The 18,951-nt window shown below is 39.9% G+C and overlaps 1 protein-coding gene across 1 annotated transcript in view; it reads right to left on the bottom strand.

Annotated features, from left to right (window-relative positions):
• Ttc39c (tetratricopeptide repeat domain 39C) overlaps positions 1-18,951 on the bottom strand; it is a 90,964-nt gene that overhangs the window by 44,328 nt on the left and 27,685 nt on the right. Inside the window, exons 2-4 of the mRNA XM_013014813.1 lie at positions 9,104-9,152; positions 7,444-7,572; positions 6,007-6,121 (exon numbers count right to left, since the gene is read on the bottom strand). Coding sequence (XP_012870267.1) covers positions 6,007-6,121; positions 7,444-7,572; positions 9,104-9,152 — 293 coding nt within the window. The remainder of the gene's footprint in view (positions 1-6,006; positions 6,122-7,443; positions 7,573-9,103; positions 9,153-18,951) is intronic.

The raw sequence follows: 18,951 nt of genomic DNA on the forward strand, positions 1-18,951 counted from the left end.
TTTGCTTTTGTAAATCACTTCTACTATTTGCCCATTAAGTCAGTTTTTCTTGGTAGATCCCTCTTGGAAACACAGACCACAAAAAAGACTTCAAGGATAAGAAGACATGGGATTTAGCATCCTCCTCCTAGCCTTCCACATCCGGCTGCTGGCCTTTCTTCTGTGAACAATACATCTATGATCATTTAACACATCATCACCACATTTGAAGGAAGAGGCTTTCTGTGTAGAACTTTCTGTGTGCTGAAGTGCCCTCTTCAAGTGCCTTTCTACATTTACCACTAGGAAGAATGCCATGAGGCTGGACTTGCTGTACTCCCTTTCCCAATTACTATGACCCCCTCCAAGGTGGGGGGTCACATGAATTGGCCTGCTCAACTCAACACAGCTCTGCAGGTACAGTGCCAAGTCAATCCAGCCCAGCAATGTCTGCAAAGAGTGTGCATCTTCCCAACACACAGAGAACACAGTAACCAAGAGCTGTGCACTGTAGGCCCCTCTGCTGCACCTCTAGAAGGTCAGATGTAAATCATCCCACCATATAGTTCTCTCTCTGCCCATACAGAAGGGTGGAGAAAGCAGGAAATCAAAGGCCGTTTGCCCTATCTTATTAGGGCCAGCCATTAACCTACAGGGAGATGGAAGGAAGACAGGGATCCCCATTCATATGTGAGTGGAAGTCCTTTCTAAGAAGGATGCTCATGTTCTAGTATGAAGGTATCCAGTTACACAAAAAATTACCTTGAAATGAATTTTGTCATTTGTATCTATGGCAGCATGTGACATAGCAATATACCCATTAACCTGTCTGGCTGTAAGGCCTGGTTAATCCTACATCAGAGAGGTCAGCTCAGGCTTGCCTTTCTTGTGACAGAGGATGAAAGACAAAAGATGATTCAGTTTCTACCATCAGCCCCCAGTCAGCAGACTTGTAATAGGTTTTCTGTTCCACTTCAATTTCTTCCTTTCCTGAATGGTATCATCTTTCCTTCAGTCCTCCTTTTAATTCACAAAATCTACACACCCACCACGTGCAAGGAAGAGACACCAAATCAAGGCGCAGTGACACAAAAAAGGAAACAGACTTCCATTCTTTTTCTTTTTGGCAGCAGTGAGGCTTGAACTCAAGGCCCTGTGCTTGTTAGGCTTGAGCCATGCTCCCAGGCGTTTGTGATTTAGGTTGTTTTTTTGTTTAGGTAGGTCTCATGATGTTTGCCTGGGGACAGCCCCAGGACTGCATTCTTCCTAATCTATGCTTTCCATATATCTGAGATTTATAAGCATAAATGAATTCTTCATAGTTTAACAACCACTGGGTGCCTGAAAGGTAAATGAGGCATATTGTTGGCTGTTTTTGTTCACTTGAAACAAATATGGTGCTGTTCTTAAAGCAAACTGCCATGACACAAACTTGAGGAGACATTTATTTATGTCTACAAGAATTTCACTTTCATGTCTTCACCACATTCGGTCATTACAGGGCTTCATGAAACAAAAACCAGAATGTTTCAAGACATCCACAAGTAACAAAATTAAATAACTGCTTAACATCAAACTGTGAGAAGGCAAAGGCCACAAAGGCAGACTGAAAAAGCGTGTTGATGGTAAAAACAAAACACAACAAGGAAGTGGACCTGTGACTCAAATGGTGGAGCACCAGGCCTTGAGCAAAAGAAGCTTAGGGACAGTGCCTAGACCCTGAGTTCAAGCCCAAAACTGGCAAAAATAGATCAACCAACTATTATTATTATTATTAAACAGAGCTATAGTATAGCACCTATTTAGTAAACACGAAATCATGGGTTCAAATCCAGCAACATAAAATATTAGTTAAAATTAAAATAGGCTGAATGCCAGGCACCAGTGTCTCAAGCCTAGAAGAAGCTAGTATTGTAGAGAGGCTGAGACCAGAAAGATCAAAGTTCAAGATCAGCCCAGGCAGAAAACTGAGACCCCCTTCTCAATCCAGGGCTGGACACAGTAGCCTGTGCCTGCTTTTCTGAACTCCATGGGAGGCTGAGACTGAGAGGACTGACATTCCAGGGCATTTCTGGAAAGAAAACTCTACAAGACTCCATCTCCAGAAAGGGAAGCAAGACACAATGGCACATGCCTGTGATCACAGCCACTAGCCTAAAGTAGGCAGACTGAGGCTCAGATATGCAGGAAGCAAGACCTTATCTCAAAAAGAACCAGTGCAGGGCTGGGAAGGTGGCTCAGTGGTAGAGTGCTTGCCTTGTATGCCTGAGGCCCTGGGTTCGATTCCTCAGCACCACATAAGCAAAAAGAAAAAAGCCAGAAGTGGTGCTTTGGCTCAAGTGGTAGAGTGCTAGCCTTGAGCTGAAGAGCTGAGGGTCAGCGCCCAGGCCCAGAGTTCAGGCCCCACGACTGGACCCCCCCCAAAAAAAAGAACCAGTACAGGAGGCTCAAGGCAATGAGTTTCACCCTAGTACTGCCAAGAGTAAACAAGAGAAACACATAAATTATTCATAATAAAGCATGATTATGCCCAATAATTTGCTTTATTATGGCCTTCTTGATCTTCCCCAAATTTTCCAGAATATTTAATGATTTACAATATATTACAAAATATCTATTTATAAAATATAATTTAATAAATTACATAATTTAATAAAATTTAAAATATTTAATGATTTAGAAGTCTGATGACTCAACACTTCATGCAGCCTTTGTTTGCTTCCCTGACAATGTGCAACAGTGTACACTCTGTAATTATTAAGTAAATCAGTGAATGAATAAAGACACATACACTCCTTTTTTAAAAGTGTGTGTAGGTGTTGCACACACACACATGTAAGTCCTGGGGCTTGAACTCAGGGCCTGGGCATGATCTCTGTACCTTTCTGATCAAGGCTAGCACTCTAAAACTTGAAACACAGCTTCACTTCTGGCTTTCTGATGGTTAACTGGAGAGAGGAGTCTCACAAACTTTCCTGCCCACTGGCTCCGAACTATGATCCTCAGATCTCAGTCTCCTGAGTAGCTAAGATTAGAAATTGTGAGCCACTGGTGCCTGATTCATTTTTAGAAACTTTTAATATACTTAAACATTTCCCTACATTTGCTTTATCCTCTCCTTAAAAAAAAATAAAATGAACCCAGCATTGGTTGGTCATACTTGTAATCCTAGCTACTCAGAAGGTTGAAATATGACGATCAAGGTTAAAACTAGCCTGGACAGGGAAGACTGAGACTCTTATTTCCAATTAACCACCAAAAAGCCAGTAGTCAAGTTGTGGCCCAAGAGTTGAACCAAAGGACAGCACCCAAGCACTGAGTTTGAATTCCAGTACCAGCACAAAATATAAAATAATGAAAATAGGGAAAGGGGTCTCCCTACATTGTGCAGGCTGGCCTTGAATGCCTGGGCTCAAGGGATCCTTCTGCCTCAGCCTTCCACGTAGCTGAGATTCACATATGCCATCACATCCTGCTAGACTTTTCTCTCAATGTTTTCTTAGCAGCTAAAATTAGCTTCTCGCAAGAGTCTTTGAGCACCAAGAAAAGGTTGCCTTAAAAGAAAAAATCACAGACTACCCAGAGCTCCTGTCTTGACCCAAGAGCTGTGTCTTCTGTGCTTAGCTCAGCTTGCCTAGCTTCTCCAAAGCTTACACAGAGGTAGAGTGAGCTCCAATCAGGGATTTCTCACCATTCCATTACAGGGAATGCACAGCACCAGGAGCTCTCAATCATGTACGTCAGGTATGGAGATGGTAATAAAAAGGTTAAAGGAAAGCAATTAACGAGAGAAAATGATATAGGTACATCACGGGACATATTTTAGAAGAATAGGGGCCAAAAATTACATTGTTAGGTTCAAAGAGACAAAGTTTACATGTTTTTCCCCCTAGGTGGAAGCTAGAATTCGTTTATAAATATATAAATGCTTTCGGTGGTATGCAATTATATACAAATGTATTAAGTAAAACACAGTAGATTCAGGGAAAAACAACGTAATTCCTTAGAAAAGTCAAAGTCCAACAAAATAAATACCAGGAAATGGGTACTTGAAAAAAGTGGGATGGGGTTAATGGTAGAGGGGAAGACGAATGAAGGAAAGAAGGCAGGGGAGAATGAAGTAAAAGTTCAATGTGAAAGTAAGGGTAGGGGTGAATTGGGATGGGGAAGTGAGAATGTTGAAAGCAGTGTGCTCAAGATGCATTGTCGTCAGATACAACTTTGTGGAATCACCATTCCACCTGTGTACAACTACTTAAAGATACAAAAATATTCTTAAAAAAGAAATAGACCTAGCATAATGGTCAATACACGCTCTGAAAAAAACAATCAAAATAAAGTGTTTATACTAGGCCAAAAAAAAGGAGGAGGTCAAGTGTGGTGGCACATGTCTACAATTCCAGCTACTGGAAGGTAGAGATGAGAAAGATTGCTAGAGCAAAAAATTAGTGAAACCCCTGAGTTGGATCACATACACAATCCCAGCTACGTGTGAGACGTAAGAGATTCAAGATCAGCCTTAGGCAAAAGCGGGAGACTGTATCTGAAAAATAACTGAAAGCAAAAAAGTTCAAGTGGTAGAATGTCTGCCTAGCAAGCACAGGCCCTGCATTCAAACTTCAATACCACCAAAAAAATTAAAAATACATAAGGAGGTCAAAATGAGGTTTCTACTTTTGACTTGAAATAAAAACAAAGCATATCTCAAGTACGAGTCAGAGAGGGAGAAGACTATAAGAGGGAGGTAGAGGAGGAAGGGAGATAGGCTGAGCACCGTGGCTCACTCTTATAATACGAGCTCCTCAGGAGGCTGAGGACTGTGGTTCAAACCCAGCTTGGGCAGGGAAGTCTGTGAGACTCTTACCTCAAATTAACCACCAAAAAGCCAGAATGGAGCCCTGGCTCAAGTGGTAGAGCACCAGCCTTGAGTGAAAAAACTCAGGAACAGTGTCTAGGCCCTGAGTTCAAGCCCCAGAATGAGAACAGAGAAAGAAAGAGGAAAGAAGAAAAAAGAAAAGAGAGGGAGGGAGGGAGGGGAAAAAAAGAACTAGTTCTTATTTAGCAGATATATAACCATCTTCACTTACTATTTGGAGAAAATGCTTTTTTGAATTAAAATTGACTGATTGCTACTCTGAATTTTCTTTTTACTTTTTCCAAGTAAATCCTGTCTAGTGAAGTGGTAGGCTGAGACACAAGAGCCACATGGGGACACATCGGGCAGATTCTAGACATGTTCTTACTCTCTTCAGCTCAGATTTAGTGTCTGTTTCACTCAAGTAATGAAAGCTATGAGAGCCTGGAAAACTCCTAGGACAATTAGTTGACATTCTTCTCTAAAGGTTGTTCCAGTGCCAGTCATACAAGTCCACTAAGAAATAGTTAATCATCTTAAATGATTTCCTAATATATTTTGGAAACACATATTGAAGGCACGTACCACTTTTGGAACGATTTCCTGAAAAGCTTAAACTTCAGCCACTTGGACTTCACTTTGAAGATGACTATCAAAAGTTGATTCTCGGAGCTGGGAAGGTGGTTCAGTGATAGAGTGCTTGCCTTGCGTGCATGAGGCCCGGGGTCAATTCCTCAGCACCACATAAGCAAAAAGAAAAAAGCCAGAAGTGGCGCTGTGGCTCAAGTGGTAGAGCACTAGCCTTGAGCTGAAGAGCTGAGGGACAGCACCCAGGCCCAGAGTTCAGGCCCCATGACCAGACCCCCCCAGAAAAAAAAGTTGATTCTCAAAGAAAAAGTATGATACATCTACCTACATATAAAAAGCACTAGTAATTTTCTATGTAAAACAGAATTATTATCTTGAGACAAGAAGGTTAAAGACAGGCGTGAGACAACTACTTTGCAAAATACACTAAGCTCTTGATGTTTCAGTTTTCCAAGTTATAAAATTAGTATAATTCCCCAAATTGGTACCACCACATGAGAACTTTTTTGAAAAAGGGGGAAAAATCCTGTTAGTGATGTGTCCACTGAATGGCAAATGTTACTAAAAATAACACTCTGGCATACCTGACAATTCTTGTTTTACAAATGACAGCACAGCCAGGTAAACTTGACAGTCAGCTATGATGATCTGCCTCTGCAGTCGGTCAACCATAGAGGGGGCAGATTTTCGAGCATCAACCTGTGTAGTAGGAAGCAAATATTATACCAATATGTACACACCCTCCAAATGATACTGCTTCATGATACAAAATAGTTTCCCACAGGACATGGGATATGTGGCAGTCAATGAATGCCAAGATCAAACTTACCTACAAGCTGAGTAGCCATATTCTCTTCAGTTCTAGGTTGACTGACAGTACAATGCTTAAAGACACTATCATTCAAAGACAATACTCTAATAAAACTGAAGGTATGGGCAACATAAACTTTAATAGAGATTTATAGATAATTGAGTTCTTATTGATCCAGAGTCAAAGTCATCAAAGATACAATATATTCTTTAGCAGGCCTGAGAAGCGGCTGAACTGCTGGTGTTCTTCAGGCATGTTATGAGCATGCTTTCATGCATGTGACGGAGAAGTTGGAGCTGTAAACTGAAGACATATACACTAAAGAGAAAATGCCTTGGAATTAAACTTTACCCTTGAATAAATCACAACCCGTACTTGACATTTAACTCATATCAATAAGCAGAAAGTCATGATCATCATCTTGAAAAAATGTTGGCCTTTCATGAAGAATGTTTTCCAGATGAATAAAAAAATCACTTTGGCAGAGAGCACTGCATTTTTTATTGCCTCTTTGGTTGTTTGTTCTAGTGGCATACTGGGGTTTGAACTCATGGCCTCACACTTGCTAGACAGGGACTGTACCATTTGAACCACTTGTTTTGCTTTTAAGATAGGGCCTTGTTTGCAGACTGGACCTTAAACTCTCAATCTCATCCATGCCTAATGTATGCTGGAATAATAGGAACGCCCCATCACAACTGGGCATTGCATTCTTATTACAAAGTAAACTTAAATGAAAGAAGTTAAATAGCTTTCACAATAAGGAATGGTATGACTTTTGCAAATATGCTAAGCGTAGACACAGTACACATGGTAGAGTAAGACATTTCACTCTCTTGATTTCATTTAACCATTATGGTTACTGTTGATCCATGTCTGGCCCTAAAATCACTTCCCTGTTAGTTCATATGAAATGTCTATTTATGATTCTGTTTCTTTAGTATAGAAACAGCCATGGTACTGATTGTCAAGGGGGCTAATGAGGTCTTGCATTTGAAATTACTTTATAAATTACAGGGACCATTTCAAATAATCATTAACTTCTGTGCCTGGTGCAGTAGTAGAAGCTGCAGACAGACTTGTAAATCGGCTTAGAGCTAATAAGGAAATACAAACCTTACTGCCATGTAATACTCTACATACCAAAAGCCAAGCTAACGAATGGTGTTGTGAGGCAGTGGCACAGGAAGTCCAAGGCCAAGCTACTTACATTCTTCTTAATCTTGTTCTTGATTGTTTCAATGACTCCAGCCTCTTCACTTTCACACAGCTTCTCTGTAGTTTTTAAGTCATCACATGCCAACTGCATTTTTTCTTCTTCAAATGTCATCATGGCATTCTTCCAAGAAACAAGGAAAACATGAATGAACTGGTAAGTGACTGAAACCTTTGACCAATTAATTGCAACAAAATACCCAACTAGAAAGTAACTTCAATGGTGGGTTGAAAGTCAAAAGCATCAGTTACAGTAGACTCAAAGAAATTACCATCTCAATATGAAACAAGAATATATTTCAATTATATCAGCAAGTAAAAACACAGTAACAAGTGTTGTATGCTGTTTTGTTACTATTAAGGTTACTAATAAAAATTCTGCATCAATTCTGATAGGTCTGCTTCATTCAGTTTTAAATAATAGTTCACCCATAGGTAGAATTCTGGCTCCATCAAGTATTGCTAGTATAGGGGCTCCAGGAAAACCACGACTCTTCTCACGTGTGATTACTTCTATGGGACTCAATTCCTATTGTCCAAAATTAAAAATTCCACTAACATCTTGTTTCTAGGCACTGGATCCTGGCAGCTTTTGTCCTGGTAGTTGGGTAGACATCCTTAAATGTCACCTGAGCATCTGTGAGTTGTACCTAGTACAAATGAGGTTTCTTGAAATCTCAACCCTTCCATAACCTCTCTTTCTACCCTTCCTGACTACCAGACACCTTTAGTCTGTCCTCCTGAGACAGCAGTCATTTGGGTCTTAGTGTTATAAAGCCTTACCAAGAACCATTTTTCCTGTTATATGGAACTATACACAATGTTGGGGGGGGGAAGTGGGCCTTAAAATTTTTGTTGCCTTATCTGAAGAAGAAATAAGCAGCTTCAATGAAAACCCCTCACACTTCAGGTCACCCCGGTGCTAGGCTGGGCACAACATGTTCATTGATTGGTTTTGTCCTAAATATTAATATAAATGCTTTTTCCCTTTCAGCCTCTACTCAATAATTTTTTCCCATTGTTTATTTCTACAATCAATTTTTAAATGATGTAAGATAAGTGCTTCTGGAAAATGAACGCATGCAATTTTCTACATTTCTACTTGACTTTAAAATACAACTAAACTTGGCCCTCAATGGTCAAACACTAGTATTTGGAAATGAAATACTAACCAACTAACTTTGGCTTGGCTTGACTTGTCTTCTAGATACAGTTTCTTAGTAACTTTCAAGCAAGCCTTGATTAACGATAGTTTTTTAAATATAATTTTACTGTTATTATTAAGATGTTGCACAGAGGGATTGCTATTTCAGAAGCCATATAGGAAGTATAATTCTTTTTGGACAATATCACCTCTTTCTTCACCATCTCCCAGTTTCCCCCTCCTGTCCCTGACCACAAGTTGCATAGTTCATTTTCCACATAGTGTATTGCAGTTTTAACTTTTTAAACTTCTTGCAGTCATTTTTATTCCAAAAAGATAACATGTAATTATCTTATTTGTAAAGTTCAGAAAAAGAGTTTTATCTCCTAGCACTGGTTAATGGGGTAAAAACTTCAATTCTGAACACCAAACGATTTTTTTCTACAATAATGTGCTTATAACAGCTGGTAAACAGTAACAGGTATTTTCTTCTCTTTTGAAATATACTTACCAAAAAACTGACAAAGCTGGCTCCAAAACTCATTAAAGGGCTATGATTTCTGTTAAGGAAAGAAAATCATTTTAATTATAAACTTTTATTTTAAACATAATCCTATTAATTAGGTCATGGGGGGATTAAATTACTATAAGAAAAAAAGTTAAAGAAACAAGATGGTTCATTTTTTTTTCTGTAGCTGCCCCTGATTCTTCAAAGCAAAGCAGAACACAGGTCAAATCAGAACAAGGACTGCCCTAGTAAACGCTGTGTATGCATGTATGTGTGTGTGTATGTGTGCGTGCCTGTCTGGGCCTTGAACTCAGGGCCTGCTCACTATCTCTGAGTTTTCTGCTCAAGGCTAGATCTCTACCACTTGAGTCACAGTGGTAGAGTGACTTGGTTAACTGAGATAAGAGTCTCACGTTCTTTCCTGTCTGGCTAGCTTTGAACTTCAATCTTCAGATCTCAGCCTCCTGAGTAGCTAGGATTCTAGGCATGTGCCACCAGCACCTGGCATAAACTTTATAATTGTAGCTCTTTAACTTAAAAGGTTAACAGTAAATATAAAGATGGGAGAAACAATCTCACATTCTCAAACTTGGCCAAAAGCAGGTGGTTTGTATTATTCTATTTTAGTCTAGTCCATTCACACTGTCATCCTACTCAAGGCCTTTCAGTTCTAGACCAGTGCTCTTATCATTTGAGCCATGCTCCCAGCCCTTTTGCTTTTAGCTCATTGTTCAGACAGGGTCTCATGCTTTTTTCCTTGGCCAGCTTCAAACTCCAATCCTTGTAGGTTGCTGAGAGTATATGTAAATACCAGCAGGCTCCACTTATTTTCATCAGATAGTATCTCACTTTTGTACAGGTTGGTCTCAAACCATGTTTCATCTCAGCTTCCTGAGTATCTAGGATTAGAGGCATATAGTACCAGGTTTGAATTTATTCAGTCTCACAGAACTTGTGCAAAACCTTTCAGACATAAAATTAGTATTGTTTCCAGGATGTATCATAGGGTTTTACCACTAAGCTTCACCTCAAAAGCCACCAAGAATTAAAAGGCTCCCTATGATCCAGCCATTCCCACCACAGCACAGTCACTACCCAGTTTTATAGTCAACCCAAGATCAGACCAGACCAAACCAACACTAAGCAAACTTTGAAAGGATGAACAAATGCAGCAGAGGTACTTACTAGACATTATGTTGAAAATGAATCATAGAACTTGTATGTGGGGATGGGAGGGTAACAGTGGGGGAGAGCAAGGGAAAGGGGAACATTGTCCAAAAAGAAATGTACACTTTACCCGACTTACGTAACTGTAATCCCTCCATAGATCACCTTTTAAAATTTAAGCTTCATGTGATGTACAGAGGGATTATAGTTACATAAGTCAGATAACGAGTACATTTCTTTTTGAATAGTTACCCCGCCCTCATTTGCTTTTGCTTTTTCCCCTCCCAACCTTTATAACAATAAAAAAAAATCACAAGAATACAAATTTGTTTAAATTTTTTTAAAATGTAACGTTAAGATTTCTATAAATCTTAGTAAAAAGAAGCTGTCATTGCCTTCTTAATTGAAAAACATCACTAATTATTTTAAAACATATGGTCATTTTTTTAAGTATGTAGTGATTTAGTCAATCCCCCACTAGAAATTTAGATTGTGTGAAAAATGTATGTACATGTGTAAGGAGAAGAAAGAATGTGATCCTCTATGTACACACATACACACATATGTAGGCTTGATAGACATATTGAAGATACATTTTTTGCATGCATTATCAAATCTATTGCTGAGGTAAGGTGCTGAAGGTAGCATCAGTCTTTTGCTCCCGGGAGTAGTGGAGGAAGGGTGGGGTCAGAGGGGACTGAGATTGGTTTAATTTCTAATGCTAACCTTATGCCGCCACCTTTTTCACCAACTTTGAGTAGGTTAGTACCTACCCAAATTCTACAGTTATTAACAGTTTACCCAACATAATAGGATACTTGGAGCAACAAGAAAAAAAATAGGAGGGTGCACTCAATGGGCAAGAATCCCAAACTAACACTCAAACCCAAGCCTCACTGGACAAGCACACTGCTGTGGAAGTCTGTCATTCCCACTCCACCTTGAACACATCATGTTTTCATTCCACGGTGCACTGCTGCGGCCTAAAGTCACTGGCTCCCATGTCCACACCCAGTGCCTTTCACACAGCAGGTGATCACAGGCAGGAATTCCTGAAGGAGGCAGTGACAGACCCACCATGTAGGACCAGAGCTTCCCCTGGCCTGCAGGGGCAAAGAGATGAAGCAGAACCTGGGGCCTACTGCTGCTACTTTTGCTTCTGGTTCTTGACTAAAATTAGCTTGCTGAGAGGATGGCACTTAATTATTCATGGTTCCCAGCCTTGCCCTTATTACTTCACATGCCATCTTATCATTTAAGTGTAGAACCCAATGTACACAATTCGTTCTGGCTGCTGGGAGGGCTGGATATTGTCTGCTTTTGCTCACTTGGTTCACTTGGGATTTCAGCTGAACATACTTCAGGTGTATGGTTAACTCACTGCATCTTAGTTTTGGTACATACATGTGTCTCCACATAAAACTTTAGGTTTTAGAGGTTGGAAAAGGTTCCCAAAGAGTATGAGGAAGATTACTGAAAACCAACACTAGGGAAAGGAGAAGGAGCAGGTGCCTGGCTTATCGCAGGAGCCTACAATGAAGGACAACCCACAGTATTTGTTTAAAAGATTGATACTTCTAAGGTGAGGGAAGGAGGGAGCAGGAAAGAAACAAAGGTGCAGCTTTAGTAAATTTGACTTCACAGATCTTTGTAGATTTGACTTTGCAACCATGTGTCATACATATTGCTAATACTAAATCAAATTTTAACACACAACCCCTAAAAACCCAAAGTAAAACAAATTCAATGTACATCTAAGTTGGAAGCATAACCACACAGGGTAGAGCTATTCCAAGTGAAGGTAAAGTGTCCTAACAGAATCCTCCTATGAAATATCCTTAAAAAACAGATCCCAAGAGATGTCCTGTCAATCTTAATCGTCTTCAGTAACCATACTCTTACTGGACAAGTGAGTGTTGTTACGTTGCTGAGTGTGTGACTTGTAATAAGTATACTGAGACCCAGGACTGGAAGAATAGGAAATGGGATGAAACTAATTTAAAACCCAGAATACAAATAAAAAGAATAGGCACAAGCAATACTGTACTTTATTTATTTGGTGCCAGTCCTGTGGCTTGAACACAGGGCCTGGCTCTTGTCACTGCCTTTGCTCGAGGCTAGAGCTTTATTACTTGGGGCTGTGGCTTTTTAATGGCTAATTGGAGATAAATAGTCTCAATGACCTTTTTCTCTCTAGTCTGGCTTCCAATTGTGAACCTCAGATCTCAGCCTCTTGAGTAGCTAGAATTACAGGTATGAGCAACCATCATTTGGCCTAACACATTATGCTTTTAATATTTAAAAATATACACATTTCCTAGCTCATTCACTGAAAAGACCTAGAAACAATGATCACTCCATAGCACTAGACTTTCCTAACAATCCCTCACTAAATGTATTAAGGAAGAGATCCCGGCTCCTCCAAGAAATGGCTTATTCCAAGCCAGGGACAAGAAATGTCCAAGAAGAGCCTGAAATATTGTTACATCAGAAAGAAAAAAATTTAATTAAAGTCTTAAAGAAGTTTACATTAGCCAAAGATGGAATCGTGTGATTACCTCGAGGGCCAAAACTGCAACAGATGGAAAGACCAAATAAGCTTAAACCAAGCATTCATAGTAATACTTTTAATTTAAAAAAACCTCACCAGTTGTGAGTAGACAACACCATGGAACCCATTCATTATGTAGAGAACAGATTCTAAAAGGGAAGAGAACAGGTACTTAACCTGCCTTTTGTCTATGAACTCAGAGGAACCAACAGGTTAGGGGGAGAGAAGGGTTTCTCTACAGAAGCAGGAAATGACAGAACTGGAGTTACCATTATTTTGCAGCTTCCTGATGAATTGATGGGTATTAGAAATTATTCTATAGAGGCATGGATGGAAAACACCCATCTGATGGCCACCACAGTGACAAAATCAGCAAAGTCCATGTATGGGAAATTCTATGGCACAGAGTTCTAAGTTAAAGGGAATAAGAGAGACTGAGGGAGGACCTCTAAAATAAGACACATCAAACCATAGAAACAGTAACATTCAATAACAAACATTCAATAACATATATACACACACACAACACCCATTTAGATATGCATATAGGCAACCATTAGAGAACTGGACTTACAAGTTAGCATTCATAGTAGCACCAAAATATATAGTGCTAATAACAATTATTATAGTAATAGCAATAATAATGCTTTGTTGTGGGGTTGTCCTGTACCTCACAGGATGCTGAGATTGGCCATGACTTAGTTATTATTGAGGGTTCTCTGACTGGAACATTAGAATTCATTAAGCTATTTTATCTGTCTAGAAGGCATGCTACAGTTTGGATGTGGTTGGCCTTCCAAAGGTCCACATGTTCTAAGCTTGGTCCTCAGTGTGGTGAAGTAGCGGCTAGGCCTCTGGGCAGGGTGGGGGGTGGGGCTAGGTCAAAGGGACACCAGTTCTTGAGAAGTATTATGGTATTTCTCGTGGAATCTGGTTAGTTTATGTGGGATCCTGGTTGGTTTCTGCCAAGAATTGTTACAGAAGCCTAACGCGGCCTCACCCAGTTGCAGTCTGCAACCTGCTCAGTCAAATAATCACTTATTCCTGCCACAGCCATCTCCACACTGTGAGGAAGTCAACATGGCCTCACCAGACCTGAGTTTCTGCCAACCACAATCCCCTGAATCCCTAAACTGAGTTTTAAGAGTTAGCTTGTCTTGGTTATTTCAAGTGAATAAAAGTTTCCAAAATAAAAACCTAAAAAAAAAACCACAAATATATTCTCCAAGAGAGAATGATGGAAGAGATGACATTGGTCAAAGTACATTATACTCATAAATTAACAAGCTGAAATGTAACCCCACTGTATAACTACTGAAGATATTTTCTAAATATTCTCCAAGAGACAAGGTATTCTTTGGAAATCTGTTAATGAAGAGACTTCTATCTATGTATGTATGTACGTACGTACATATGTATACATGTGTGCCAATACTGAGGCTTGAGCTCAGGGGCTGGGTGCTGCCTCAGCTTTTTCACTCAGATTGGTGCTCTATCACGTGTGCTACACCTCCACTTCTGGCTTTTTGATGAATAACTGGAAATAAAAATCTCAAAAACTTTCCTGTCCAGGCTGGCTTCAAACTGTAATCCTAAAATTTCAGCCCCCTGAGTAGCTAGAGTTACAGGCATAAGTCATTGGCATCGGTCCAGGAGGCTTGTCATCACTGCCGTATTTGGCTTTGTGAAAATGAACCATCAATAATACAGAGTCTCTACATTTTGTTCACTGAGTCACCGAAATACAGAAAACCTGTTGAGAATATAAGGATTTTATGATTTATTCCTACATTTATACCAATAATGCCATGGAAATGTTTTAAGTTTCTCCAATATAGTCTAAATTAGACTGAAGATTTACTGTGCTGAAATACATTGTAAGGGAATGTATGCCTTTATTTCATGTTATTAATAATTTTAATTTTATTGTCAAGGTGATATACAGAGGGGTTACAGTTCCATAAGCAATAAGTACATTTCTTGTCACACTTGTTACCCCTTCCCTTTTCTCCAACTTTCCCCCCAATCTCTCCCACCCCCAAATTGTACAATTACTTCCAACATATACCTCAATTCTTGAGGGAACAATATCTCTCTACCAGTTAACTGAGCATAATTAAGACAGTCCCTCACTGAAGACACTTTTCTTTTTTCAAATGCAATTCTATCACAAATGGTAGTGAACAGCGAGAAAGTTATGAGTGTTTATTTACTTTTTCTGAAAATATTTTGGGTTTACATGGAGTTTTTAGAAAAACATTCTCCAACGTGATTTTTCTTTCTTCCAAAGGTGTGAAGAATACAGGCCCTGTGGATTCCCCAGGGTCACCTGACCCTGGCCATCATCTGTCTCTCTCCCTATGGGTATGAGAGCTCACATCTGAAGATTGAAGAAAAAAAATGAAGTCACCCCTGCTGCTCTTAACAGAAGCTCTGTCTTTTCTGTGACCCACATGTCTTAAAAATCATAGCCACAAAGAACCACTGGAGTTAACATCATATAATTAATTTTAAAAAGGCAGTATGGAACACTCCTCCAGGACGCCTGACCCAGCGGTCAGAAACAGATTCTGCTAGCAGGACAAGAGATGGCCTCTGTTCTGCTTGGTACCATCCAAAATTACCTTCAGTAAGACTGCTTCAGTCTTTCACTTTTCTTTCTGTAAACAGAGTAAGAAAGCAGCTATGTGCAAGAAGCCATCTATTGTAACATTATCCAGAAGGGAAACACTGAGTCTTAATAAACTACACAGGGGAAAAGCTTCATGACCTTGGCAATCTTTCAAACCTATGACACCAAAAGCACAGGGGATAAAAGTACAAACGGATAAGCTGTACAGTAAGATTTAAAACATCTACATATCATAGGACACAATCTGTGTATCACAGACACAGTCAACAAACTTGAAAGGCAACTGGCCTATGGAATAAGAGAAATTATTTGAAAATCTGGTAAAAGTTGATACCCAGAATATATAAAGAATTCCCAACAATTCCACAACAACAACGAATTTTAAAACAGGTAACCCTGACATTTCCCCAAAGATACACAAATAACCAATTAACATTAGGGCAGATACTAACATCACTAATCACAGGAAATGCAGATCAAGACCACCATGGGCCAACCACTAGGATAGCCACTGACAAAATAACCAAAAGTAACAGGTGCTGCCCATGTAATTGTAACCCCTCTGTATGGTATTTTCACAATTAAAAAAAAAGGTTAGATTAAAATATACTTGGAAAAAAAACAAATAATAGTACCATACTACCATATGGTACCATAAGTCACAATGGCCAAAAGATAAAGGCAGGCCCAGCATTGATAGCCATATAAAGGAATATTATTCTTTTTTTTTTTTTTTGGTAGGTCATGGGGATTGAACTCTGGGCTTGGGCACTGTCCCTGCGCTCTTCAGCTCAAAGCGAACACTCTACCACTTGAGCCACAGTGCCACTTCCAGTTTTCTGGTGGTTTATTGGAGAGAAGAGTTTCACGGACTTTCGTGCCCGGGCTGGCTTTGAACCTCGATCCTCAGATCTCAGCCTCCTGAGTAGCTAGGATTACAGGCGTGAGCCACTGGCACCCGGCCTATTCTGCTTTAAAAAGGAAGGAAATGGATGAATTTGGAGGACATAATCGAAGTAAAATATGCCAGTTTTAAAAAGACAAATACACTATGATTCCATTTACATAAGGTAGGCAAATTCACAGTCATGGAAAGTAGAATAGCTGGAGCTGGGGTGGTGGGGGTGGACTGGGGAGTTGTTTAACGAGAATAAAAGTTTAGTTTTACAAGATGAAAAATTCTGGAGGTTGCTTGCAGAATACTGTCAATGCTCTTGCCACCAACCCATAAACTTTATGCTATACAAACATAATAGCACAGCTACTTGTTATAGCAGGAGTTTAAATTTTTCTTCACGGAAAAAAAAAACCACCACTACCAAAACTTTCCTAGATGGAATAAATGCTTCATAAAATAACCAGATGGGATATTGGGATTTAAAAGTATTTTTAGTAGAATCGGATACAGAAACACAAGTTCTGTGAATGCTTCTGCAACACACAGGTGGGAATGACAGTCGACAATAAGGTGAAGGATGTGTTCTTCCATGCAAAGTGCACTGTGTGGGGCAGACTGCTTCAACAGCCTCCAGCCTCACTATCAGTGTGGACACTCGCCCCTCATTTGCCATCCTTCAATGCACCACTTGAGTCAAGCCTTGTTCCAAATACCCCTCGGGACTTAGCTGTTATTACCATCCAAGTTCCCAGCAGAATATATCATCCAGTCAACCAGGCAGGGTAATGAGAAGATTCAACAGCCAAATAGCTAAATTCCACTTCTGTCGAAGTGAACTGTTCACTTTGTGGCAAGATGAGGCCCAAATGTGCCCAGGCTATCAAAGAACTGGACACAAAAGAAGAGAAAAGGTACAATGTCAGATCACTCCCTATACTTCCACCCCCACCCCCCAAAAAAAACTAGAGGAAATGATTTGGGAACGGCTTCTTATATTATCCATGTACATAGTATAAGATTTGGGGCCAAGTACTGTGCTGCATGCCTGTAATCTCATCTCCTTGGAAGGGTGAGGTAAATGAATTACAATCCAAGACCAGCCCAGGCAAAAACACAAGACTCTATCTAAAAAGAAAAGTAAAAGTACTGCCCAGGGGAGGAAGGGGAGGGAGTTCCAGTAGTAGAATGCTTGATTAGCAAACTTGAAGCCCTGGGATCACCTCCCATACCCCTTAAAATAATCGATTTTATATGCCCTCAAGATAAAAAGGCAATTAAGTCATCAAATAGAACCATACATTTCGTCACTGAAGTAACATTCCCTCTCTTCCCCTCTTCCCCTCTCTTTGGTAGTACTAAGGTTTCAGGGTCTCATTTGTTCAAGCAAACACTCTCCTGCTGCATCATGCCTCTAGCCCAACCATCCTCTTCTTAAATACAGTTTTTCCCACTTTTGATAGTGAAATATTCCCTCTACCTAGTTGACTTTAACCTACTCTGCTAAGAAAAATAATGAAGGGCTCTATAATAACAAATTTGATGAAGTCAGAGTTAAAAGCTAATTATGCATATGTTCTCTGACCATGCGTGTGCAAGTCCAGACCAAACAAAACCCTGAAACTGCTCAATTTCACAGGACTCTGAGGGTCTGACTTAGCTGGCACTCTGGTTTCTGGCCTATATTTGTACTGTTCTGTATTTCAAGTTCTCCAACTTCAGTACACTATGGGCACAATCAGCAGACAAGATTACTTGAATTGGGGAGCTGGTGGCTCACGCCTGTAATCTTAGCTACTCAGGAGGCTAAAATCTAAGGGTCATGGTTCAAAGCCAGCCCGGGTAGGAAAGTCCGTGAGACTATCTTCAATAAAACCACTAGAAAACTACAAGTGGCACTGTAGCTCAAGCGGCAGAGTGCTGACCTTAGCCGAAGAGTGTAGGGACAGCACCCAAACCCAGAAGTCAAGCCCCACGACTGACAAAAAAAAAAAAAAGATTACTTGGGTGTTATATGTTTACAAATATATTGAAGTTACTTTCTGGCGCCACGGAGTTATGGGGAAGTGTTACAGTGAGCTGCTTGGAGGCTTCAGCCTTAACCTGAAGGGAGGAATATCTGGGCTGCTTGTGCCAAAGAGCAAAGATGCCCTTACTACCACACACCTGTTAATGACACCGATGGCCTCGTCTCTATTTTTATTATGAAAACACAAAAACAATATCTCCTTCAGGCAGTGCTCATCCAATGAACAATTGGTTTTGTTTGGCTTTTTAAAAGACATTTACCATAGGCGATAAAGGAGAAGGTGCTTTGGAAGTCATAATAAAAACTCTACTATCATTTCCAACATAGTATCTAGTGAGTATCTGTTGCAATGGGTCATCCTGTGTCCTTGTTTCACCATTTTGTTATTCCCCTTCTACTCCCCAAATTAGACAAATGTATATACAAGATGCAGGGTACCAAAATCAAAATACACTGACAACAGGGGATGTACCATAGGGGGAAGAACATACAAAAGAAACAAAAGAAAATCACATAGTACATTTAAAACAACAACAACAAAGAAAAACAAAAGAGCGGGTAACAAGAATTGTATTCA

This window comes from Dipodomys ordii, unplaced genomic scaffold (assembly GCF_000151885.1).
Source record: "Dipodomys ordii isolate 6190 unplaced genomic scaffold, Dord_2.0 Scaffold25, whole genome shotgun sequence".
NCBI lineage: Eukaryota > Metazoa > Chordata > Mammalia > Rodentia > Heteromyidae > Dipodomys > Dipodomys ordii.